At 41.9% G+C, this 27,727-nt stretch overlaps 1 protein-coding gene across 1 annotated transcript in view; it reads right to left on the bottom strand.

Annotated features, from left to right (window-relative positions):
* LOC309567800 (insulin-like growth factor 3.L) overlaps positions 1-26,782 on the bottom strand; it is a 44,639-nt gene extending 17,857 nt beyond the window's left edge. Inside the window, exon 1 of the mRNA XM_082273250.1 lies at positions 26,552-26,782. Within this exon, the coding sequence (XP_082129376.1) occupies positions 26,552-26,602 (51 nt within the window). The 5' untranslated portion in view covers positions 26,603-26,782. The remainder of the gene's footprint in view (positions 1-26,551) is intronic.
* Between the last annotated feature and the right edge of the window lie 945 nt (positions 26,783-27,727).

Raw genomic sequence — 27,727 nt, 5'->3', positions numbered from 1 at the left:
TTAGGACTGGATTTCATATAACTTTTGCTGTCCAAATCAGCAACACATTGCTAGGATGACTGAACATTTCCTTTCTTTAGTGATCCTGATATGGCTTAAAATATTGTGGCAGTCGATAAATACATTTTTATGAAATTACCAAAGAGTAAGAGTAAAGCTGCCTCTTAGCCACTGCCACTTTGACTAATTGTGAATCTTCCCCCAATCAAGCCATTCTTACTCATACTCACAATGGACATCAATCAATCTTACTCAGACCTACCATGGACATCAAACATTATTACTCAGACTCACCATGGACATCAACCATTGTTACTCCGACCCAACCTCATCATCAACCATTCTTACTCAGACCCAACATTATCATCCACCATTCTTACTCAAACCCACCGTTTTCACCCCCCATTCTTACTCAGACCCACCATCATCATCAACCATTTTCACTCAGACATACCATTATAATCAACAATTCTTACTCAGACCCACCATTATCATCAACAATTCTTACTCAGACCAACAATCATCATCAACCATTCGTACTCTGACCAACAATCATCATCAACCATTCCTCTTCCAGATTCACCATTATCATCAACCATTCTTATTCAGACTTACCCTAATAATCAACCAGTCTTGCTCAGACCCACCATTATCATCAACCATTCTTACTCAGACCCACCATCACCATCCTTACTCTGAGCAATTATCATCATCAACCATTCCTTTTCCAGATCCACAATCATCATCAACCATTCTTACTCAGATCAACCATCATCAACCAGTCTTACTCAGACACACCATTATCATCAACCATTCTTACTCAGTCCCACCATTATCATTCACCATTCTTACTTAGACCCATCATCATCACCAACCATCTTTATTTAGACCCACCATCATCATCAACCATTCTTACTCTAACCAACAATCATCATTGACCTTTCCTCTTCCAGATCCATCATCATAAACTATTCCTACTCAGACCCACCATCATCATCAACCATTCTTACTCAACCCACCATTATCATCCACAATTCTTACTCAGACCCACCATCATCATCGACTATTCTTACTCTGACCAATTATCATCATCAACTATTCCTCTTCCAGATCCACCATCATCATCAACCATTCTTACTCAGACCCATCATCATCAACCATTCCTACTCAGACCCACCATCATCAACCAATCTTACTCAGACCCCACATTATCATCCACCATTCTTACTCAGACCCAACATCATAATCTTTTTGAAGATAGACAGCTGAAAGAAAACCATAAGGATTTTAGTATATGTCTTTATAGTTATTAGGCAAATCACTAATAGACAAGCTTGCTACAACTAGTGACATTTTTACTGTTGTATTTTGCAGTCATGTAATTGAGGTACGCTTAAAGTGATTGTAAACCTTTATTTTTTTAATTAAAAAAAAAGAAAAAGGTTTATACTTACCTGCCCTTACCTCTTCTGGGGTCCCCCGCTGGCACTGTGTGCTCCTTCTCTCTTGTGTGTACACCCAATGTGAACAGCTTGCTATGGGAGCACACATGTGGGAGTGTTCCTGAGCTACGCTGTGTGCATCTCTAGGCACACAGAGCATGGCTTGGCCACACACCCATTCTCTCCTGATAGGATTTGACTGGCAGCAGCAAGAGCCAATGGCTCTTGAGAGGGGAGAGAAGATCTACAGATGGGCACAGCGCTGGATCGAAGGGGAACTCAGGTAAGTGTTGGGGGGGGTGCAATTGAAGGTCAAAAAGAGAATGCATAAAGGTAAAAAAACCTTTAGAGTTTAGAACCACTTTAATACCAATGTAACTTGCGTGTCATTTGATTCCACCTTTTACTTCAGTCATTAGTAGCAAAATGAAAAGTGTGCAAAGGGGTTGGACAGATGCAATTACAGTGCAATTAAACCGGAACTAAACTCTTTCAATCAATATTAACTAATATTAAGTCTTATGCTGCTATCATTAATGAATTGATAGGATTTACTTCTTTTTTTTTTTTTTTTACATTTCTTCAGTTGCTTCCTGGTTCCCGGTTTAGGCCAAATGGACCCACCCCAAATATATCCCAAAAGTTTTCATGGGCATTTTTTTCTTTTAACCTTAAAAAATGTTTTTTTTCTTTTATCTGGACAAGGGGGAGGAGGGGTATATCAGCAATGCACACCTACCTGCCTGTATGCCTGATCTAAGGGCAAATGGATTCCAGGAAGTAAATGCTACACAAATTATCTGCCCTTATTCAAGATGGCTGCAGCTAGAAACGCTACTTGGGTGTTATTCAAAGTGATGGCTCAACAACATTTTTTTTTTTTCTATGTTGGTTGAACTGGGTGGACTAGCGTTTTTTTTTTTTTTTTCTCAACCAGATGAACTATGTAACTATGTAAAAATTAAAGAATTGAATCCAATACTCCTATCATTTGGTTCTCATATCTCCCATGATGAACTCCTGTTCTAACTCCTTGAAGTAATTCCCTAGTCGTTACTCACTGTTTATTGGCATATTTAATCCTAGGATTAAGGTGGTCTTACATCTATTAATGGACTTGTGTACAACCAGCCTGTCAGATTATTCCCGATCGATTAGTGCTGTCGGCTATAGTCAGTAACACTGATCACTGTATTCTGGTGGCGGGGAAGGTTCCCCCCTGTCAGAATATAAAGGCTCAGTGGTAAGCGTTTGGCTCTTTTTTTTTTTTTCCATTCAACCTACTGGTTGAAAAAAAATGAATAATGTATGGCCAGCCTTTCAGGAAAATTATAGGGTGAGCACATATTTTGAGTTATTTTTGCAGTGTTTTCCTTAAAGGATATCTAAACCCAAGGATAAAAAGTTGATATTTTGCAGCTTACAATTCCATACAAATGTTGAGATAAGATATCAGCTACCTGAAGACGGCATTGTGTGTAAACTGCAATGAGTTGGCTGATTCATAAACTTGTATTGTAAAGGGCCATACACATGGGTTGAATATAGGGCAGTATTGGCCGGCTCAATAGAAACTGACCATCATTCGGTCCATATTCTGGCAGTCGGTCCGAAGGGGCATGATCATAAAAGATCCGCCAATCGGCATTCGATCAGCTCTAATTGGCTGATCAGTGTGTTCTTGGGGGTGGGGGTGCCTGAACAAGCAGCAGATGGCTTGTAGTTTTGAATAAACTGCGAGGGCACTGATAAGTGCTTACGCATGCGGAGTGGGACTCTGACTTTGCAGCTACAATCAGTCAGAGCTGGTTTCCCAAAGTAAACATGCTGGAGCCTTGACCTGAAGATGTTTGAAGAGCCAGCTCGGATGAGGATCACGCTGGATCCCTGGACAGGAAAGTGTCCTGTTATTAAAAGTCAGCATCACATTAGTAAACAGCTACCGCTCCGTGAAGACGTTGAATGACGAAACTAGTAGGGCGGGGCCAGGACGCCGACCAACACCGCAACATGGTATTGTTAGACACTCTGGGCTCGCAGCTGGAGCTGGAGAGAGATCAGAACAAGCGTTGCATTGGGTAGACACATGGAAATGTGAGTTTTTTAAAATATGTTTTAATAAATAATTGATCATACGGAGTTATGCTATGGAATCCTCTCCTTCTCTTTCTTTATAACCCTAGCTCTGAGAATACAAATATCCATGGATAAAGTGGGGAGAACATACCTTTGAATTTTAGACCATCCTGCTGGAGAACACTTATACTATTGGAAGTGTGGTTGCCAGTTTATAATTTGACCAGCTTCACACGACTCCTTACTACTTCGGGGGCGACTTGTGCATTACATTGCACCACGACTTCGGAGCGACTTGCAGGGACTTCACATAATGGAAGTCTATGCAAGTCGCTCCGAGGTCGCCCCGAAATAGTACAGGACCCTTTTTCTAAGTCGGAGCGACTTGTGTCGCTCCTATTAGAACGGGTCCTGTAGCGGTCAATGGACCGCGAGGGAGCGCGACTTGTCAGGCTGACAAGTCGCCTGACAAGTCACGCTAATGTGAACCGGCTCTACAGGTTTGGTCAACAGGAGTGGGATATAAACGTGCGCTGATTAATTTTTATATTTTACGTTAGTAAACAGGTTTCAGTTTCCCAAAAAAGCCTCATGCAGTACAATGCAAGATATAAAAAAATACATGAAAGTGGGCAGGACACATTGGAAAGACTGGAAAGGCATTGATATCCTCACAAGGCAAAAGTCTAGTAGGGAAGAGTCAAAACAGTAGCTCAGATATTTATTCATATCCAAGTATGCCTCAGTAGGTTCCCCAAGTCCATTGATTAGTCAGGGTATCAAATGTCCATAACAAATAATCATATCCCTCTAGCACACCCTGCTACAGCAAGCTCAGACAAAGCGTGGCAGAGAAAATACATTCTATGCTTAGCGAACACTCCTGTTGAGATATAGTTAGGCTCCTTTCACACGGCCGCTCCGTGTGTCCGCAAATCATCCCATCCGTTTGCGGATGATTTGCGGACATAATGTAAGTGAATGGCACTGAGGTTTTCCTCCTTTCAGTTCTGTTCCGTTTTTACAAATGGAACAGAACCCCATTTTTCCTTCCGTGTAAAAAACAGAAAGGAAGGAAAATCGGATGTCAGCGGTGTCATCCGCTGACATCCGCAGTGCCATATACTTACATTATGTCCGCATATCATCCGCAAACGGATGGGATGATATGCGGGCACACGGAGCGGATGACAGAAATGTCATCCGCTCCGTGGAAAAAAAAAAAAAAAGTCCCGCAGCGGACCTTTCACACGGAGCGGCCGTGTGAAAGGAGCCATAGTCTGACTATATGACTATAGCCTACTGCTGACTACAGAATTAAGAAAATTACAAAAAAGAACATTAGTAAAAAAAAAATAAAAAAAATACCACATCCCTACCCTTGGCATGCATCTACTAAACATGACATAGTATATACGAGGATAGGTCCACTTTAAAGAGCCATACACACTATAAGATTTTCTGAAGACTTTTTCCTTCAGATTTACCTTTTCTATGTAGTGCAAGGGCCTGCCAGATTGCATACAAATTGAAAGTGTTTTGGTCTGACCTCATATTACATGGTTTTGGTAAATCTAAAGGAAAAAGTCTTCAGAAAATCTTATAGTGTGTATGGCCCATAAAGTGGAACTGACGTCTCAAATAAAAGAAAAGTGAGCAGGCAGGCTCTTTATTGCAGAAGAGACATGTAGGCCTGGTTCACATTAAAGCATTTTTTAGTGCATTTTCAGTTTTGCAGAAACACACTACACACTACAGTTCATTTGACATAGTTTCCTATGGGTTATGTTCACATTTGTGCATTTTATGGAAAGGGCCAGGAACCATCAGGATGTGTTTTTGATTCCATAGACTTCAATTGATCAGAAATGTGTATTGAAAAACGCAAAATGCACCTGGAATATGCATCAACTGCAAACTGCATAGGTGTGAACCAGGCCGTAGAATGTACTCTACCAAGAACCCAGGAGAAGCCATGGAAAAGATGCCAGCTAGGTCCCTCAGACTGTTGACGCAGAAGTAAGTATTGCAGACTTTAGTTCCATTTAGGTATCTGTGGGCCTTAGTTGGCCTAATGTGCTTCTTTTAAGATTTATTCTTATTGGTTCAGGCTTCGATAATGAGCCCGAAGCATCTGCTCTATCAAGTACCCAATTGTGAATCACAGAAACTGGAAAATTTCAGCTTAAGCGCTATATGAGTAACTTAGCCTGGAACAAGTAAGGAGATCAGATGAGTTCTGACTTCTCCTTCTACCTTGGATGCTTACTCCAGGGCAGGACCTTAAAAACACTCAAACCAGAAAGAGTCAACATATACTTTCAGTGGAAAGTAAGCAATGGTATCTTCCATTTTCCCTTAGGTTGGCTTTTGAAACTGTAATAATCCAAAGAAAGTCATTATAGCATTGGTGGAGGTAAAAACGAGGAGCAGCTAATTTGATTCAGAATGGATCAGATGGACCAGATTTCAGCACAATGTCAGTAGGAGATGCAGTAGGCAGTATAGTGGCAAAATGCCCAAGTCCACACAGTGTTGATTTTGACGTCAAATTTTGCTTTCGTTTTTTTTTTTTTTTTTTTAATAAAATTTTAATGAAATATATTGTCAGAACACAAGTAAGAAAACAGACATGGTGAGCATTTTACCCATAAAAGAGTAATTGTTAAACAAGCCTCCTTTGAGAACGTTAGAATGACGAAATGCATCAGGAGGGGCTAGCCGAGCGTCTTACGTCACACCCAGAAGTCTAAGCACGGCCATCTTTTTGGTTTGCGGAAGGAACACTGCGGGACAGACTCAGGCTGATTACTATCTGCTGTGATATGTGCTTGTTATACATCAAATGGGTGAGTGCATAATTGTGTGTAAAGCCAAATAAAGTTTGTTTAAATATAATGCACTATGGGCCTGTCCCTTTTGTTTAATATCCCCCAATACATGTGAGATGCGGCACCTATGGGAGTCTGAATAGGATTGTACAACAACATCTTGAAGCGGAAGCGCTGGGAGCTGTATGATTCTGTGAAAGGTTGCAGTGGTCCTTAACCACTCACTGCTCCAGATCCACTTTTGTCCGGTAAGAGGCAGTATATGGTGGCTGGTAATTCACTTTGTCGGTTTATCACCTGGGTGGATGTCCTATTAGTACCTCCCACTTCTTGTATTGCTGCATTGACACACTATTGCTATCAAGATTCTCCAGTTTCCTACGCATATTGAGCAATTGATTGCATGTGGACTGTTGGGACTTATTCTTCACTAGTTTTAGCGCAACTCTATTTTTTGATATAAACAAGAGTAAGGCAACAGGCCAGTTGGGGATTAGTAATCAAACAACACCAACGGGTGGCGTGAAAGAAACAGGAGACACATAGCCAAAGACTTTACGTTCTCCCCTACCATAGGTACGAATACCTAAGGGAGGCAAAGGAGGAAGGGGGAGGAGGGCAAAACTCAAAGACCTCTCAATGAGAGTAAGTTCCAGGGGTTTTGCTTTTATTTTAGTCATAGTCTTGACTAAAATGCCATTTTAGTTTTAGTCATATTTTTTACTTTTTGATGAACAGAAGTGCAACTTCAAAATATTAAAAAAAAAAAAAAAACTGTGAACTCTATTGGCTGTAATGCCCTTGCACATATCACCTGAATGTAAACACTTTAACAGTTCCCTGGTAAAGTGGAGCTCCACCCACTTGTTTGAACCCTCCACTACCACATTGGGCACTTTTTGGGGGGAAGGGGAGAGTGGGTACCTGGTTTTGACAGGTACCTGCCTCTACTTCCGGCTCAGAGCGCCACAGCAAACTGAGCCAGAAGTTTGACCCCCTTGCTTCCCCCCGCAGTCTTCTGGGACACATTAAAGGTCCCAGAAGCCTACGGAACCATTCATAAGGAGCAGTGCGACTCACACATGCGCAGTAGGAACCTGGCTGTGTAGCCGAAAGGCTTCGCTTTCTGTTTCCCTTCCTTCACATGCTGGCGCCTGCACCCGAAGTCGATTGGCGAATTGGCTCTGGTGAGGACATCGCTATATCCAGGAGCAGCTAAGTGTTCGTATACTAAAAGTCAGCAGCTACCGTATTTGTAGCTGCTGACTTTTTCATTTTTTAGTAGGGCAGCCTGGAGCTCCTCTTTGTTTAAGGAAAACATGCATTAAGTAACATCTTTATAACCACTTAACAATTTCCCTTTAGCAGATTTACTGCTACAGAGTGGTCGTTCTGTGCAGAATTACGTATATATATATGTGATACTGCACTTACGCCTAGGGGGCGCAGGCGTGCCGCCAGCTCGCCAGTGCTCTGATTACTCACAGCGGAAGTCAATTATTTATTTATTTATTTCAGGTTCTTATATAGCGCTGTCAATTTACGCAGCACTTTACATATACATTACACATTCACATCAGTCCCTGCCCTCAAGGAGCTTACAATCTAAGGTCCCTAACTCACATTCATACATACATAGTAGGGCCAATCAGTGGCTTCCGACCAATGGATGCCCGCCGAACCCCTGCCAATCGTCGGAGGGGGAGACACACAGAATGGAGCTCTGCCTATTATATCCCATAGTTTGTAGCCAGTATAATGCTTGCACAAACCAATCAATATACGTTTATTGGGATTTTTTTTTTTACCAAAGTATGTAGCAAAATACATATTGGCCTACTTTTATAAAGACATTTTATTTTTTATTTTTTTTTTATTGGATATGTTTTATAGCAGAAAGTAAAAAATATTGTTGTTTTTTTTTTTTTTTTCAAAATTGACGGCCTTTTTTTGTTTATACCGCAAAAAAATAAAAAATGCAGTGGTGATCAAATACCACCTAAAGAAAGCTCTATTTGTGGGGAAAACAATGACATACATTTTATTTGGGTATAGCTTTGCATGACCGCGCAGTTGTCAGTTAAATTAACGCAGTGCCAAATTTCAAAAAAAGGCCTGGTCATGAAGGGAGGTAAATATTCTGTTGGTCAAGTGGATAAATAAAACCAAGTATTGTAAACAAACAAGAATATTGCTTTTTGACCACATTAATGCTGACGTCAAATTTTGGATAAGTTGGTTGATCTGGATGATGGGCAGGGTGTTGGGCCCTGTAGGGTAGATCCATATGCTGCCTTTCTGTCCCCGACACTCTCTATGCCCTTGGATGATACTTATTGAATTGGTGGGTGGAGCTATGGGGGAATGAGACATTTGTATATGTTGATATATGATGGAATGTCATGATGCTGCCTATATGTATCCATGTACATGATGTTTTGTAACATTGGTACTGGATTGCTGTCATTGTTGATGTTGATGGTTTAACCACTTAAGCCCCGGAGGATTTGGCTGCTCAAAGACCAGGCCCTATTTTGCGATTCGGCACTGCGTCACTTTAACGGGCGATTGCGCGGTTGTGCGACACTGCACCCAAATGAAATTGACTTTCTTTTTTTCCCACAAACAGAGCTTTCTTTTGGTGGTATTTGATCACCTGTGCGATTTAGATTTTTTGCGCTATAAACAAAAAAATGCGACAATTCTAAAAAAATAACAATATTTTTCAAATTTTTTTATATGAAATTCTCAAAAAAAAATGTAAAAATCAAATTTTTTTAACATTTTAGGCCAATTTGTTTTCTGCTACATATTTTTGGTAAAAAAAATGGCAATAAGCGTATTTTGATTGGTTTGTGCAAAAGTTATTGCATTTACTATTTACAGGAAAGATTTATGTCATTTTTATTGTTTTTTTTTTTAATAGTAATGGCGATTACTGCGATTTTGTTTGCGGAACTGTGACATTGTAGCAGACAGATCGGACCCCTGACTGACATTTTTGACACTTTTGGGGGTACCAGTGACATTGCTACAGTAATCAGTGCTATAAATATGCACTGTTACTTTCAAAATGACACTGGCAGGGAAGGGGTTAACTTTATTGGTGATTAAGGGGTTAAGTGTGTCCCTAGGGGCGTGATTATAACTGTTAGGGGTCATGGATAGTGAAGTAATCACAGAGACATACGATCCTACATAGCAGGATCACATAGCCTCTGTCATTACTTCAGGGAGAATGACAGACGGCTGTGTTTACATCAGCCGTCTGTCTTTCTCCCTCTCCTGTGGGAGATCGCGAGTGGCCGGCGGACATCGGAGCCGCTGGTCACACGCGCTGGTTAGGCAGGGAACGAGCGGGGGCGGGAGCGCGCCGCCGGTGACGCGCGCTCGCCCCTTACAGGCTCGTGGGCGAGCGACGTAGTACTACATCACTTTGCCCAGGAGACGCCGACTGTCACAGTAAATAGTCTTGCGGCAGTCGGCAAGTGGTTAATAAAGTTCTTGTTTGGATATAAAAAAAAAATTTCGGATAAGTTTTGGTCCCAGTCGTTTAAAATGCCATTTTACTTTTAGTCATATTTTAGTCATCTGAATTGAAACTGAGTTTTATTTTCGTTTAATTTCCTGTTTACTGAAAACATGCAGCTGACGAAAACTATGATGAAAATATTTTAGTTGATGAAATGACCACTGATTTCCCAGAAGAACGTTTGCTTATAATACATTGCATGCAATATATCTACATTGTCCAATAAACAAAGCTGCTGATTGGTTTTACGTTAAATATAGATCTGTATAAACCTGTTCTTGACACTTCTGTACTGTGGGAATTTGCTTAACCTCATGTGGATTGTGAAAGCGTCATGATGAAACCATTTAAATCAGAGTTCTATGACTCACCATTTAGTGGTCAACTAACCTAAAATGTTCTTATAGTGCTGATAACATTACATTTTTTTTTTTTATGTATTGCATTTTTTTACTTTTAAGGCTTGTTCACACCATATTATTATTTATAGGTAAATTGATCCAGGGAATATCCAATTGCCTCTCGGAGGATCAGGAAGGAATTTTTTCCCCTGCTGTAGCAAATTGGATCATGCTTTGCTGGGGTTTTTCGCCTTCCTCTGGATCAACTACAGGTATAGGATTGTGTATATGGGTTTTTATGGTTGGGTTTTCTTTACTGTTTTTTGTTTTTTATTGGTTGAGCTAGATGGACTTGTGTCTTTTTTCAACCTGGCTAACTATGTAACCATGTCCATTGAATTGCACTGATCTGCATAAATCAATACAGGCCCAATGCAAGAACACATAGAACACAACTCTTTTCCATCTGCCCTATTCATTATTCATTACATAAAGCTGCGTTGTGGTGGGCTCTGATGTATTGTGTAAATATGCAGACGTGCAAAGCACCTCACCTCAAAAAAAAAAAAAAGTATCCATCACACTGTCCCTACACAAAGTACACCAAGTAGTATATTTACCTTAAGGTTAATGCAAACCCTGCATGAGCGAAGCATTGTTAAAAAAAAAAAAAGTTTTTTTTTTTTTTTTTTTACTTTTTTACTTTTTATATTATATATATATATATATATATAAAGTTAATGTAATGTATTTTTAGATGAAACCTCTTGCAACTATCTTAATATCGCCCCCCCCCCCTGTAATCCCTATAGACTGCACCGTAGGAGAGGGAGGGCCAAAAAATGCTAATCAGGTTCTTCTGTAATGCAAAAGTGCTGACAATAACATTTTGACAAGGGGAGAGGGCAGCGTGGGGGGGGGGGGGGGGTGAGAAGGATGACTCAGTTTTTTTTTTTTTTTTTCATCTGCCCTGCTCTTCAGATCCCATGCTTTCAGCTGCCTGTATGTTCCCTTGCTAACATCTCATGCAGAGTATAAATAAAATGCTTATTCAAAGTTGAACTTTAATAACTTTGACTGTATGCATGATAGAAGCGCAATGTAAAATCCCACAGTTTTAGCATAACGGCGTTAAAGTGCAACTAAACCTTCAGTAAAAAAAATTGCAAGCAGACAGGCACTTTAATACAGAAGAGACATACTATGACACTTCTGCAAAAAAAATAATTTACCTGCTTGTAAACAATTTTCTAATAAACGTACAGTGAGTTCCAGATATAATCTCGCAATGATGCCAATCTTGAAGCCCCACCGGCCAATCAAGAGGCCAAAAGCCTGGCAATGTGAGAGTGTGAGCTACTACAATGATTGGTGGAAGCTTGTGGGTCTTCCTGCTTACTAAACACAGCAGGTCGCTCTGTGTTAGTTGTGATATCACTGCCCTGCCTCTCCATCTCAATCAATCAGAGAACGTTTTGCATTGATTGAGAAAATGGAAAGTGGTGGGTGGCATGGTCCTGTGATCCTGGCACAGTTTGTTCCCATTGGGGTGTCGGGGCCTGAGAGATCTATACCACCCCCCCCCCAAGTTGGACACCAATGCATAACTATGTTTGTACCGCAAAATTACATTATATACTAAGTTATCCTGAAATCTATTATATTTCAATAATTCACTTGTCCTCCACCCTGTAAATCCGTACCTAATGTTTCCCTTTTTAACAATGTATGTTTGTTAGGCATTTCTATTGTGTGCATTCAAAAAACTATTTGAAAAGAGAAAATGGAAAGTGTTCTATTAAATGTGCCCGTGCCAAGCCAGGGACCTACTGTATCCACAATGTAGCAGGATAGTCGTCTGGCATGGGACCCAGAAACTGGTGGAGATCACTGGAGTAGCGGTGCTTAACGCAGTGATTTCTAGCTTCTACGGGGATCCCACAAGTATGGCACAAACATCAAGCTGGACCAATGTAAGTACAGTATGTACAAATTGTACAGTAAAAATACTTGTTGATCCTGTCAGTGACCTATTCTGAAGTGTTTTAACCACTTGTGCATATGCTCCAAAAAAGCCATGTCTACTCTGCCTTGCTCTTTCATGATCCAAACCACCCAGACCAATCTTCTGTACCATGAATGGCAGTTGCAGGATGAGCCACTGTCAATCAGTCATTCGAAGGCTGGCTATATACGGTTCGAATCTGCAGAGATTCAAACCATTAGTGGACAGGCTGAATATACCATCCATCGATCGATTGATCCACTTGGGTACAACCAGCCTGCCTGATTCGCTTGCAATTATTTCAAGCAGCTACTATAGCCATTAGTGATAATCCCGGTCTTCTCCCGGCGGGGACGGTCAGCTTCCCCTGCCCGCTCCGGGCCGCCCCACCAGGAGAAGACAATTGCTCGGCAGGAGGGAAGTCAACACTGTCTATGTAGATGGGGGAATCATGCAAATTTCTTTCCTGCAACCCATGGTTGCAAGAAAGAAATTTGGACTGTCTATGGCCTGCCTAACACCACCAGTCAAGCAGTCCTGCTGGTGAGGTAGACAGTATTTGATTGAATGCAGCTCCTCCCGTCATTTCAGTTCATAGCAGGGCAGACTCGTCCTACCTACCGCCTGGACAATTTAGTTCCAAGAAAGAGCAATGCGGTCATGTGACCTAGGCCTAAAAGGTGGAGTAAAATATTTGGAAGCATTTTTTCCTACTTTGATTTGGGTGGAAAGTCTCAACCTGGATTTCTAAAGCGGAGTTTTTCGATTTACGACCTCCTTTACCTTAAACAGAACATTTACAACACCCTTTTGAAAGTCATTCAAATTATTGAAACTTGTTAAAAAATTCCTTGGTTGCTGGTTATTGATTTTCATGAGATTCATTTGCAATCCTAACTTTAGGTTTAGCCAAAAACATGACTATGTAAACAGTAGTCTGATACGGTGAATGAGGTTGCCAAGCAGTTGGGTAAAGTTGATGTCTGGGGAAAATAAAATAAAGTTAAAAAAAGAATATTCAGTATATCATTAACTTTGCCCTATATTCTATCACTTGAAAAACACTGCAAGTCCCCCATAGCATCCAAACCTATTTCTTTGGTCTATTCCCGACTCAACAGACTACCCTTTCCATCTGCACATACTTACCTATCGCAACCTGCTATTAACCTGATCACCTTAGAGTCGGCTTATAAGGTATTTACTAGATAATACCTTTAAAATTGGCCCATATGTTCCATGGACATTCGGGCCTATGTGTAGGGTCAGAGTAGATGATCTGTATATGGTGCCTATCAGTGTTGGGGGTAACTAGTTACAAAGTAACTGATTACAGTAACTACATTATTTTTTTTGGTAACTAAGTAATGTAACTAGTTACAATACTAATATTGGTAGCTACACTACTTTACAAGGCTATAGGAACGCGCTTTCCTGCGTTACCCAAGCCGTGCGATACAATCGTTATTTCGAACAATAGAGAGGGATGAAGTTTATGACTTTTTGTTGCACTTTATGTTTTATTCTGTTTTTTCAGGTTTTGTTCTCATGTTTCCCAAAGCCTGTGTTTATACAATAAATTCTATGCAGAAAGAGTGTCATGTATCTTCTTCTACACGGTCAATTAAGAAAGAGGAAAGTAAAGTAATAAGTAGTGAAGTTACTTTTCAAATGCAGTAACTAGTAAAGTAATCTCATTACAATTTACAGAAGTAACTAGTAACTAGTAACTAGTTAAATTTTTTGAGTAACTACCCCAACACTGGTGCCTATCAAGTATGACATCCAATTTAGTTTACTTTTTAGGCACCATATACGGATTATCTACTCTGCCCCTGCACATAAGGGTATATGTGTATATAAACCGCTTCTGATTCAGCCCCACAATAATTACCGATTGTTCATTGCTTATATTTTTGTTTTTATGTCTATGTTTTCATGTTAGCCCTGAAGAAGGGGATTCTCCTGAATTGTGTGGGCTTAACTTGAATATTTATTACTCACAGTACAGGATTGAAATCTTTCTACTGATAGTGATATTACTCTGGACAACGGGTGCTCCTCTCTCACCATACAAATATTTCTGCCATTGAAGCAACATTGCAGATGTACCAGTAAGGTAGCAGCCCACACTTCCAAAGGGAGTTAAATAGCATCACTCACCCGCAGAGCCACCAAAAACTGATAAAAAACAACTCAACCAGTCCAGCCCGATTCTTGACTTCAATGGTGGAGTGTGGCAAAATTGCAAAAGCTGGAGGGGCTTAAAACGTTAGTGCTAGAGTCAGAAGTATATAATGTACAGAGTGCAGGTGTGAGCAGTATTTAACGTATATAGTGCAGGGGCATAGGCGTGTGCAGGGGGTGTGCTTACCCCTGTGTTGCACCCCCTGCAGTGCTGCTTTCTATCCTCCTCTCCTCTCCGCCCCGCTGACGAAGTCCCGTAGGACGTAACACGTACGGGAGGTGGAGTCATCCGCTGCTGTTCTCAGCGTCTCTGCGGTTTGCTGCTTTTGAACAGAGACCGCGGCGCTGCCGATTTCTATGGATTGATGTGCGCTTTTACCCTCTTTTTCATGTAAGTGTGATTCTTTTATTAAACTGACATTATCATACAGTATACGCTTAGAGGTCTGTTCTTTCCCCTTATATACCGATTGGACTATATTCTCAAGCGGCTGGATCCAGGAGGTTTGCTGCATCCTGGGGGTGTAACATACTGGAAGGATTGATGCTGTTTGCGTCTTTGACCCGCCAGTAATACAGGGGTCATATATTGAGGTGAGCGCATATGTGTGCCTTTGGTGAAGGGGATGAGCACTGGACATAGCCTGCCTTTCAGCACCTCATGGGGATCCTATTTACTTTAATGGCTTTTGGGTCTTTACCTCTTTTCATGGACGGTTCCTCTACCCATCTTTTATTTGTTTTTGCATTTTAATTATCCTTTGTGGAGTTATTTGATTTGTGTTGCACCATTTTATTGTATTTATTTCTGTCTGGGTTTTTACGCTGTGTTTCCTGGGTCGGTGTTCAGCATGCATTTCTGCTTTTAGTTTTAATTTACACATTCTCTGTCTGCGATGATTGTTTTTGGGTTATTAGGTTGTAAGATCAGAATCAGGGCCAAAGGAACATGGTTTAGGTCCAATTTACCTTGTTACACTGAAATGTGCTGAAACACATGTCTAGGTTGTCCATTATAAAAATGGCGTCTGTTCCCATCTCTGTGCTGCAGTGCGTTGTTTTTTGATAAATAGGACACATCCATTTTTTCTGCATTTTAGTGAATAGAAGGCCCATAGAAGTCAATGACAACACATTAAAATGCATATAACATTTTTTTGATGCTTTGGCAAATGTATTAGGCTTTGGTCAATTGCTGTCTCTGTATTAGCTCCGTAATCCTAACATCAAAAGCCCACTGGAAATCAACACGTATCTACAACACATATCAACACACAAAGGAAATGCACAACGACATATGACAATGCACCTGCCTAAGGCTAGCTGCGGGGCTGGTTAAGAGAAATCGCTCAATTCCCCCATTCATTCTATGGATGGAGGAGTTTCTGCTGCCAGCTATTGTATTCAGAAAGAGAACCTGTAGCTGCCTAAATACCCAAACAGCTACCTGATCTGATTGGATGCAGTCACTCTTCAGCCAACAATTTTCCACCTCCTTTAATTTTGAAACCAAGTCCAGCTAGGTGGCACAGACAGAACCACCCACAGCTCAAAGTTTGGCTGACAAAGTAGAACTATAGGCAAAAAAAAAAAAAAAAAATTCTGAAAGAAAGAGGTTTTTTCCACGCTAGGATGTAAGTAACAGGTTGCAGCCTACATCACATGTTACCCTAAAGGGGGTATGCAAACAAAAAGTATAAAGGGAGGGATAGGTGGCGTTGCCTTGGGGACAAGCTAGATTGTGTAAAAAAAAATAAATGAAAATATGTGAAAACCTCTAGTAATAATGCATATGATCTAACAAGTACCAGTAGTAGGAAAAACAGTGGGAAATTACAGCACAAATAAGTTGCTTATGTGCAAAAAATACATATATATAGACCCTAAAAAAAGAAAGTGACAATAAAGTGACTATGTGCCAAAAAAGTGACAATATGGGTGAAAAAATGATTCCACATAAATGTGCATAAAAAATCTTTCAATCAATAAATAATTCCAACTTGAATTAAGTCCATCAAAAAATATAAATAAATAAAACAACATATAAATAAAAAATTATTGTTTAATAAAGTGCCGATAATTTTCAATCTTCAGTGATAAACCGTTAAAAAGAGAAGAATGCCTACAGGGGTAATGAGCATCAATCACAGAATGAATATGGCTTCTTCTATACATGCCAGGTAGTGAAGACTTCAGATATGTAGACCACAAACGCCAATCTCTTAGGTACTCATTCCCAGTTGCCACAGGTATGCAGAAATGGAAAAAAAACTTCTCATAGTGTAAATCCATTAAAAGATAGATAATTTATTCCAACAGTCGTAAATATACTCTCAAACGAACAAGAAAAATCAAGCTGTTAAAAACAACAGTAGCTGCTCCTGATGACGTCACATCGACAAAACGCGTAGAGCATCATTACGTCACTTCTGCTTGTGCACTTCCAGTCTGTGGAGCGCACAGTGTTCCGGAACTACTGTTGTTTTTTTTGTCAGGTGGCAATCGGAGTCGCCTGACACACACATCGGCTTCCCCGCTGACGAGCGGGGGGGCAGGAGTGCGCCACCGGCGGCGCGCGCTCACCCCCTGGTTTACACAGTGGGATGTTTTATATTGTACTTCAGTTTATTGATTTACATCTACCATCTTGATTATTTATTTATTTATTTATTTTATGTGGCGCTACACTTTTTTGGTATACAGATTGCATTTGTGGAGTGGACACACACACACTAGTGATTGCAGCCGGATTGATTGATTCATTATTTATTTGATTCATTTATTTATTTCACTGTTTGATTTGCGCTGATTGTATTCACTATATACTTTATAAGTGCAGTTCTGAATGAGCTGCGAGGGCGCTGATAAGCGTTCTTGTAGTTCATTCACAAGCCCTGCAGCTTTCAAACTGACAGCCCATAGGAAGATATAGGCTGAAAGCTGCAGGGCTTGTCTGTAGAAGAATGACATTGCACGCCTGACCATGAGTACAATGCTTTCCTATGTGTTTCCTATGTGTTTCTCAAAATAATCTTTGTAAAACACAGTGTACGTTTATATATATATACATATATATATATATATATATATATATATATATACACAGTGCCTTGCGAAAGTATTCGGCCCCCCTTGAACTCACATTTCAGGCTTCAAAACACACCAGGCAGGTCCGAGATACTGTTGTGGAGAAGTTTAAAGCCATATTTGGATACAAAAAGATTTCCCAAGCTTTAAACATCCCAAGGAGCACTGTGCAAGCGATAATATTGAAATGGAAGGAGTATCAGACCACTGCAAATCTACGAAGACCTGGCCGTCCCTCTAAACTTTCAGCTCATACAAGGAGAAGACTGATCAGAGATGCAGCCAAGAGGCCCATGATCACTCTGGATGAACTGCAGAGATCTACAGCTGAGGTGGGAGACTCTGTCCATAGGACAACAATCAGTCATATACTGCACAAATCTGGCCTTTATGGAAGAGTGGCAAGAAGAAAGCCATTTCTTAAAGATATCCATAAAAAGTGTCGTTTAAAGTTTGCCACAAGCCACCTGGGAGACACACCAAACATGTGGAAGAAGGTGCTCTGGTCAGATGAAACCAAAATCGAACTTTTTGGCAACAACGCAAAACACACCATCCCCACTGTCAAACATGGTGGTGGCAGCATCATGGTTTGGGCCTGCTTTTCTTCAGCAGGGACAGGGAAGATGGTTAAAATTGATGGGAAGATGGATGGAGCCAAATACAGGACCATTCTGGAAGAAAACCTGATGGAGTCTGCAAAAGACCTGAGACTGGGACGGAGATTTGTCTTCCAACAAGACAATGATCCAAAACATAAAGCAAAATCTACAATGGAATGGTTCACAAATAAACCTATCCAGGTGTTAGAATGGCCAAGTCAAAGTCCAGACCTGAATCCAATCGAGAATCTGTTGAAAGAACAGAAAACTGCTGTTCACAAACGCTCTCCATCCAACCTCACTGAGCTTGAGCTGTTTTGCAAGGAGGAATGGGCAAAAATGTCAGTCTCTCGATGTGCAAAACTGATAGAGACATACCCCAAGCGACTTACAGCCGTAATCGCAGCAAAAGGTGGCGCTACAAAGTATTAAATTAAGGGGGCTGAATAATTTTGCACACCCAATTTTTCAGTTTTTTATTTGTTAAAAAAGTTTGAAATATCCAATAAATTTTGTTCCACTTCATGAATGTGTCCCACTTGTTGTTGATTCTTCACAAAATATTACCGTTTTATATCGTTATGTTTGAAGCCTGAAATGTGGCAAAAGGTCGCAAAGTTCAAGGGGGCCGAATACTTTCGCAAGGCACTGTATATAGATAGATAGATAGATAGATAGATAGATAGATAGATAGATAGATAGATAGATAGATAGATGGATGGATGGATGGATGGATGGATGGATGGATGGATGGATGGATGGATGGATGGATGGATGGATGGATAGATAGATAGATAGATAGATAGATAGATAGATAGATAGATAGATAGATAGATAGATAGATAGATAGATAGAGATACAGTATATATACACATATAGATATACACTGTGCAGGCATTGTTGTCAGCAGAAGACATGCAAATGATTTGGGAATTGCACGTTGCACTGTTTGCATACTGATACAAGACAATTGGTAAATATTAACTTCATGTTATAGCTGGATGTTGGCATTCAGCGATATTTATACCAGCAAAGTGGCGACAGCAGGCACAGTGGGGCAATGCTCCCATCCTGTGTAAATGAAATGTAGCCTTTTGTAAACATTCAAAGGGTAGAAAATAAATAAGACAAGCATGGAATCACGCAGGCACAACTGAAAAGTACCAGACAAATAATTATGTCTCTAGCAATGCAAACTGTGGCGTCCAGATGTAAAAGAACAACGCATTTCAGCACGGCTGGTTGTGCAGGGTTAGCTCAGATCGGTAGTCCCTTAGCAGCTGGTATACTGTAAGCTATATAATCTTACCCTTGACAGAGATCACTCAAACAATGCTATATTCATATGAAATACACATGTGACCAAGATAAGAGCACTTACACATGCAGCAGTTCACTTGGTAAGGCAGTGCTTAGATTCATGGTAATATGAAATTCAGCCTGGGTGCTGCCTTTCTGTGAATTATTATCAGGAACAAAGCAGTGTTTACAGCTTCCAGATGCACTATTCTGCTATACAGTGGCGGCTGGTGACGTTTTAAGATGGGGGGGTGCAAGACCCCGCCCTTCCATTTTGACCCCTCCCATTTCTCAGAAGCCCCACCCCTTATAAACTCCACCCATTTTGTCCCCTGTATTTTGCTTGCGTGAACAAATTCTCCCAATATATCACATATTAAGGGGTCCATCAGTACTAGTATATCCCATAATAGGGAGCAGGGGCCCTATTATGGGATATACTGTGAGAGACACCCTATTATGGGATACACTGACTGAGAGTGGCACAAACCCCACAGTACAGACCCCCTAGCACAAACCCCTCAAGCACAAACCCCACAGTACAGGCCCCCTAGCACAAACCCCACAGTACAGGCCCCCTAGCACAAACCCCACAGTACAGGCCCCTTAGCACAAACCCCACAGTACAGACCCCCTAGCACAAACCCCACAGTACAGGCCCCCTAGCACAAACCCCACAGTACAGGCCCCCTAGCACAAACCCCACAGTACAGACCCCCTAGCACAAAACCCCACAGTACAGACCCCCTAGCACAAAACCCCACAGTACATGCCCCCTAGCACAAACCCCACAGTACAGACCCCCTAGCACTAATCCCACAGTACAGGTCACCTAGCACAAACCCCACAGTACAGGCCACCTAGCACAAACCCCACAGTACAGGCCTCCTAGCCCAAACCCCACAGTACACGCCCCCTAGCACAAATCCCACAGTACAGACCCCCTAGCACTAATCCCACAGTACAGACCCCCTAGCACTAATCCCACAGTACAAGCCCCCTAGCACAAACCCCACAGTACATTCCCCTCTTCAATGTAGTGACCAGTATACATGTCCCCAATGCAGTGACCAGCGTACATATCCCAAATGCAGTGACCAGCGTACATATCCCCAATGCAGTGACCAGCGTACATGCCCCCAATGCAGTGACCAGCACACATGCCCCCAATGCAGTGACCAGCGAACATGTCCCCAATGCAGTGACCAGCGTACATGTCCCCAATGCAGTGACCAGCACACATGCCCCCAATGCAGTGACCAGTGTACATGTCCCCAATGCAGTGACCAGTGTACATGTCCCCAATGCAGAGATCAGCGTGCGTGCCTCCAATGCAGTGACCAGTGTACATGTCCCCAATGCAGTGACCAGCGTACATGTCCCCAATGCAGTGACCAGTGTACGTGTCCCCAATGCAGTGACCAGCGTACATGTCCCCAATGCAGAGACCACCATACATGTCCCCAACGCAGTGACCAGTGTACATGTCCCCAGTGCAGTGACCAGCGTACATGCCCCCAATGTAGTGACCAGCATACATGTCCCCAATGCAGAGATCAGTGTGCGTGCTTCCAATGCAGTGACCAGTGTACATGTCCCCAATGCAGAGATCAGTGTGCATGCTTCCAATGCAGTGACCAGTGTACAGGCCCCCAATGCAGAGATCAGCATGCGTGCCTTCAATGCAGTGACCAGCATACATGTCCCCAATGCAGTGACCAGTGTACATGTCCCCAATGTAGTGACCAGCGTACATGTCCCCAATGCAGTGACCAGTGTACGTGTCCCCAATGCAGTGACCAGCGTACATGTCCCCAATGCAGTGACCAGCGTACATGTCCCCAATGCAGTGACCAGTGTACATGTCCCCAGTGCAGTGACCAGCGTACATGCCCCCAATGTAGTGACCAGCATACATGTCCCCAATGCAGAGATCAGTGTGCGTGCTTCCAATGCAGTGACCAGTGTACATGTCCCCAATGCAGTGACCAGCATACATGTCCCCAATGCAGAGATCTGCGTGCATGCTTCCAATGCAGTGACCAGTGTACATGCCCCCAATGCAGAGATCAGCATGCGTCCCTTCAATGCAGTGACCAGCGTACATGTCCCCAATGCAGTGACCAGTGTACATGTCCCCAATGCAGAGATCAGCGTGTGTGGTTCCAATGCAGTGACCAGCATACATGTCCCCAATGCAGTGACCAGCATACATGTCCCCAATGCAGAGATCAGCATGCGTGCTTCCAATGCAATGGCCAGTGTACATGTCCCCAATGCAGTGACCTGCGTACATGTCCCCAATGCAGTGACCAGCATACATGTCCCCAATACAGAGATCAGCGTGCGTGCCTTCAATGCAGTGACCAGCGTACATATCCCCAATGCAATGACCAGTGTACATATCCCCAATGCAGTGACCAGTGTACATGTCCCCAATGCAGAGATCAGCGTGCGTGCCTCCAATGCAGTCACCAGCATACATGTCCCCAATGCAGAGATCAGCGTGCGTGCCTTCAATGTGACCAGCATACATGTCCCCAATGCAGTAACCAGCATACATGTCCCCAATGCAGTGACCAGCGTACATGTCCCCAATGCAGTGACCAGCGTCCATGTCCCCAATGCAGTGACCAGCGTACATGTCCCCAATGCAGTGACCAGCGTCCATGTCCCCAATGCATGACCAGCATACATGTCCCCAATGCAGAGATCAGCGTGCGTGCTTCCAATGCAGTGACCAGTGTACATGTGATGTCCCCAATGCAGAGATCAGCGTGCGTGCCCCCTTCACTTACCTCACTAGTCACGGACGGCGTGCTGCTCTGAGTCAGCCCGGGGCGGCGGCGGGACGCGGTGCGGTGGTGACACGAACTGGAGTGGACAGTCATCTTCTTCTTCCTCATGCGCGGCGGCGGCTCTCCTGTGACGGTCTCTTCTCTGGAATCCTCACAGCGCGGCGGCGGCTCTCCTCTTCTCTTCTCCGGAGCCGGCCGGCGGGAACTGAAGGTGAACGTGACGCCTGGGTGGTGCACCGCCCCCAGGCGTCACGTCACCAGGTCCGATGTCCTCCTGTGATTGGTCCAGGCTGGACTCTGGACCAATCACAGCCCGGACATCGTTAAAGTGGGGTGTGTCAGGGCGCATTGCTCTGCGCCCCGACACACCCCCAGAAGAGCGCCTCTGCCGGGCGAGGGTGGGGTAAAAAACCCCACCCCCCCCATACCCAGTCCGGCGCCCCTAGTGGGCGAAAAATTGTTTTTTTTTGGATGCAGGGAATCCAGGAAATTGTGGTAGGAGATGGCCAGCAGGCAGCTCACAATATGAAAGATTTTTCAAGTGATATCAGAGTACCTTTGTGGACCAGCCTCATTATTAAGGGAGATTCAATTTACTGTCTGGTGGATTGCCATACATCAGCTGCACCCTGATTACTACATGCAATTTGGTTGCTGACATCTGGTAAGCAGGAATTCCTGGTGGTGGCTGTGTTTCTTTTGAGTGATCAATATCGCATGAGATACCCACAGATTTCTGGTAATTAATTGGGAGCACGGAGGTGTATCTTCAATTTCTACTTGTGCATTAAGACCTGTTTTGCTCACTCTGCCTTACTTCTGGTAAGCAGCCTGTGTTGGTGGTGGTCTACACTTTTTATTTCCTTGACACACTTGGGAGATTTATATTTATACAGTATCACGCTATGTTTGGTTTATGTTTTATTACATTATTCACGGATCTACATCCTTGAGTGGATACCATCTGTGAGGAGTCCTCTGCAGAATTCCATTGGGCCTGGCTTCTGTGTTTTTCTATGCTCATTTTGCTGCTACATCCGGTAAGCAGTACCTATACACACTGAATTTATTGGGGCTTTGGTGGACTGGACTTCAGTTGTTTATTCATCATTTGAATTATTGTGGGACTTTTTTGTATTTTTCTGGGACTTTATAATTCATTTTTTTGACCGTATCATCTATGGTCTATGTCACTTAGCGCAGCTTTTTCCACTATCTGTTATCTATATGTTTGTCACATTTAAGTTGCTGCTATTAGGTTTGATATTTAGCGCAATTTTTTCTTTTTCTATTACATAACAAACAAAACTGCAATATTCGTGTCTTAGGCTTGGTTTGCACCCACAGGTGCCATTAAGTGCATGTACGCCACATTTCTGCGCATCACATGTAGGGCAACCCATTCATTTTAGTGGGCTGGCCTACATGCAAGAAACACAAAAAATAAGTCCCTGACTGTTTTTCAGAAACACCCCATACCAAACCGCATGGTTCCGCAGACCCTTGCAGTTTCGTTCATGCGAAAATGCAAGCGTTTGCACATGTGTGGGGATGCCATTAATAATTAAAAGCACAGCCTTGCATCTGCTAAATGTTAGCACATTACTGTGCATGTCAGGAAAGAGTGTGATTATGCAATCATTTCCAACACGCAAAGGTGTGAACCCAACCTTAGTAATGCAAAAACGTTTAAATACGAATAACTGTGATAGTCCTTTACAGAGATCTTCCAATCTGGGCAACTAAACTCTATACTATGTGCTAAAAACACAGACATAATGACAAACACCAAATGTTTTTCAGTATTTCTTTACTGAGATAAACATGAATACATTTCATTTTTTGATATATATATATAGTATCAAGTATGGAGTTGATTTACTAAAACTGGAGAGTGCAAAATCTGGTTCAGCTCTGCATAGTAACCAGTCAGCTTACAGATTGTTGGCAAAGTTTAGGCAGGCCACAGATGGTGCAAATTTTCTTTCCTGCAACCACGGGTTGCAGGAAAGAAATTCACACGATTCCCCCATCAACACAGACAGTGTTGACAGGGGAATCCCTCCTGCAGAGTAATTGTCTCCTCCCGGAGAGGTTCAGGAGCAAACGGGGGAAGCCAACTCTGCCGGGAGAAGACAGTGATTATCTCTAGCTGCTATAGCAATCCAGCAGCCTGGTTGTACCCAAGTTGATCGATCGATCATTGGTACATTCAGCCTTCCCATTAATCGTTCGAATCTCAGCCAGTTCAGCAGGAACCGTGTATGGCCAGCTGATTAGTTAGAAGCTGATTGGCTACCATGCACAGCTGTACCAAATTTTGCACTCTCCAGTTTTAGTAAATCAGCCCCTATGTTAGTTGTCCTGATGGGAACACCTCCAATAATGAAGATGCCAAAATTAATGGATGATCATAGTCATTAGTATTTATTTTATTTTCATGCTCACCTGGGTAATAACATTTCATTCATTGGGAATCAAAAGCGGTATAGCTTTGAGATACTGATTTCTCGTGCTTTGTGAATTTTTTCACGTTTACTTGAAAATTCCGTTGCAAGATAAAAAAAAAATTAAAATAGCAATTTGCAATTTGCCATTGACAAATCTTTTCTCCTTTTTTTTTTTGCTTTACTTTAAAGTGTCAGGCATTTCCAGATATAATGCAGAACTGACATCAGGAATAAAAAAAAAAAGTAATAATTTTAATAATAATAATATTTAATAATTTAATATTTAATCATTTTAAATATGATTTGAAACAATATATCATAAAAAAAATCAAAATGGTCTATAGGAGCAAAAGACCTGTTCAATAAAAAAGTGAAAAGAATAAAGCTTTGAACTTTGTTACTGTGTAATCTTTGTAAAACACATACATTGAGAGTACAGTAACATTTAGTCGAGATTGCCTCAATTTGAAAAAAAATTGCTTCTCAATCTAGTGTATTGCATGCATCTGAGCAGACCATGCAGCAAAATGATGCAATTGTTGCATATTTTTAAAACTGGAATATTTCTAAATTATATTTGCAGCTCTTCGACACTTACTAACATAAAATTTGTAAACTGATAACACCATTTTTTCCTTGCAGTCAGTACAAGAAATTTAAGGGACAAGCTTTGAAACTCTGGCGATGCATTCATAGGTAGCTGTTTCCTACATGTCATTTTCAAACAAGGTAGGTATACAAGTTAGCATGCAAGATTAATGCCACACTTGTTCAGTGTTTCATGCTGGTAACATTTTCAAGAGACTCGGAATTTAGAAGACAAATCTTGAAATCTTGGCGGTGAATTTATAGACAGTTGGCTACGATATGCTTAGCAAATATCGGTTTTAAATAAAGTAAAATTGTGTTGGATTATAAAATATATATACGTTTTAAGCAAGGTTTACAAACTGAGAATACAGAATTTATGCCACGCTTGTCAGTATTTCATGCTGGCGACATTTCCAAGAGACAAGAAATTTAAGAGACAAATCTTGAAACCTTGGCGGTGAATTTATAGACAGTTGGCTACGATATGCTTAGCAAATATCGGTTTTAAATAAAGTAAAATTGCGTTGGATTATAAAATATATGTACATTTTAAGCAAGGTTTACAAACTGAGAATACAGAATTTATGGCACGCTTGTCAGTATTTCATGCTGGTGACATTTCCATAGACAAGAAATTTAGGAGACAACTCTTGAAACCTTGGCGGTGAATTCATAGACAGTTGGCAACAATATGCTTGGCAAATATCGGTTTTAAATAAAATAAAATTGCGTTGGATTAAAAAATATATATCAGTTTTAAGCAAGGTTTACAAACTGAGAATACAGAATTTATGCCACGCTTGTCAGTATTTCATGCTGGTGACATTTCCATAGACAAGACATTTAAGAGACAACTCTTGAAAGCTTGGCAGGGAATTCGTAGACAGTTGGTCAGTAAATATCAATTTAAGGTAAAACAAAATTGTGTTAAAAATAAAAAACTGGCGACATTTCAAGGCACAAAAAACTTAAGAGGCAAATCTTGGAAACCTGGCAGTAAATTCATAGACAGCTTCCTACAATATGCTTAGTAAATTAATTACCGGTTTCAAGCAAGGTTTACAAGTGAGCATGCTCGGTATAATTCATGACAGTTCACCCAGTCATTGGCAGCTGTGCCCGGTATGGAGTAGGGCTTGTAAGAGTTAAATATTTACAGCTGCAGACAGGGTTTGCTCAGTATAGCTATCACTTCACTCTTTTTTTGCTCCGTACTAATCAGTAATAATCAATAGATTTGCCACGTTAGCAAACAGGGTTAGAGGTTATTGTGCAAGGGGACTTAGAAATGGGAAGTAAAATGCAGTTACCTTTCTTGTCAGCTTAGGCGTTTTTTGCTTTCTGCAGTCCCCGGGACACATGACTGTCAATGTGCCTGTAATATCGACTGATTGTATGGTGGCATGCACAGTGCTTCACAGCACAGAGGGCTGAGGACAGGACTTTGCACTGTGGGAGCTCTCAGGCCATGTAGCTGCTAGTTCTGATGTCCAGGAGGTGTTTGTCTGAGAGAAGCCCATGGGAAGGCAAGGGGACTCAGCAGTGTATGGATTTGAAAGGTGGAGGAGGTTCCTTGTGGCTGTCCATCTGGACAGAGGCATGGGGGAGGGTATTATTAACCTAAAGTTCCCTGAATAGCCCAGATATTGGTTGTCGGCTGACCACACAGTACCTTTTTCCCCTAGCGATGAGATCAATCTAAATCTGGTAACGTAGGTGACGCAGAGTGACAGCATTACTTTCGCTGCAGAGATTTGCCAGTGGGCTGGAAATTATCACCAAGTGATTATATTTAAATTTCTTTATCCATGTGATTCACAGAACAATCCTTATGCGGTGCAGACTTTAAAAATAAAACATTGTCAGAGTTGGGAAAAAAAAATAGAGGCTGTAAGAAGAACTGATTATGGACCAAAGGGTATCTAAGTCAGCGCTTCTCAACTGGGGTGCTCTTTGGGTTCCTCTGGGGTGCCATGAACATGGGACCCAGTGTGCTCTAGATCAGAGTCCTGAGTTCTGTTCCAGGGCCTGCCACCTGCACCATAACAAACAATGACTCTCTAAAAAAATTTTAATGCTTGCATGACAGATTCTTGTCGGCAGAATGTGCGCTGACGGCTGTCGGAGGCATCATACTAACAAGCGTACAATCGGCAGATCGGTCGTCGGCAGACGCTTGTCTGCCGACGATCGGTACGTGTGTACGGGCCTTAAGGCCCTAAGCACTATGTCATTCATTTCTATGGTGTTGGCAGCTGGCAGTCTGACTTCTCCAGACCTGCTCAACCACCTGCCCTCTGCTGCACTCTTGGATGGGAAGAGGGGACTGTGTGATGAGTAGACTCAGTGATGGGGGAAATCTGATGTGATTGAAGACATACAGTGCCTTGCGAAAGTATTCGGCCCCCTTGAACTTTGCGACCTTTTGCCACATTTCAGGCTTCAAACATAAAGATATAAAACTGTAATTTTTTGTGAAGAATCAA

This window comes from Pelophylax lessonae (assembly GCF_965119305.1).
Source record: "Pelophylax lessonae genome assembly, chromosome: 12".
Lineage (NCBI taxonomy): Eukaryota > Metazoa > Chordata > Amphibia > Anura > Ranidae > Pelophylax > Pelophylax lessonae.
Note: the sequence above shows the minus strand (reverse complement) of the source record. Positions and strands in the feature narration are given on the sequence as shown.